The sequence below is a fragment of the Sinocyclocheilus grahami genome, unplaced genomic scaffold, assembly GCF_001515645.1.
Source record: "Sinocyclocheilus grahami isolate Dianchi unplaced genomic scaffold, SAMN03320097.WGS_v1.1 scaffold499.1, whole genome shotgun sequence".
NCBI classification, from domain to species: Eukaryota; Metazoa; Chordata; class Actinopteri; order Cypriniformes; family Cyprinidae; genus Sinocyclocheilus; species Sinocyclocheilus grahami.
Window position 1 is genome coordinate 701,005 of NW_015505678.1, and position 423 is coordinate 701,427.

At 50.8% G+C, this 423-nt stretch overlaps 1 protein-coding gene across 1 annotated transcript in view; it reads right to left on the reverse strand.

The window, feature by feature from the left end:
- xylb (xylulokinase homolog (H. influenzae)) overlaps positions 1-423 on the reverse strand; it is a 31,695-nt gene that overhangs the window by 14,027 nt on the left and 17,245 nt on the right. Inside the window, exons 13-14 of the mRNA XM_016236858.1 lie at positions 223-229; positions 38-154 (exon numbers count right to left, since the gene is read on the reverse strand). Coding sequence (XP_016092344.1) covers positions 38-154; positions 223-229 — 124 coding nt within the window. The remainder of the gene's footprint in view (positions 1-37; positions 155-222; positions 230-423) is intronic.

A 423-nucleotide genomic window follows, 5' to 3' on the forward strand; every position in this document is an offset into this window, starting at 1 on the left:
GCAGATCAATCAGTGCGTCTCGTTTACAGCAACTCACCCTTTGACCTTCAGCGTTAAACCTGTGAACACCGGCGAAGGGAGGAGTGATCTCCATCACATCAAAATACACGCCTGAAACAGACACGCGCGCGCACACACACACACACTCACTCACTCACTCACTCACACAGACAGACACACACTCACACACTCACTCACAGACACACACACAGACAGACAGACAGACACACTCCTCACACAGAAGCACAGACACTCACACAGAAGCACAGACTCACAGACACTCACACAGACACAGACACACACACAGACACACACAGACAGACACACACACTCACACAGACTCACAGACACTCACACACAGACAGACACACACACTCACTCACACAGACAGACACACACACACACACAGACTCACACACTCAC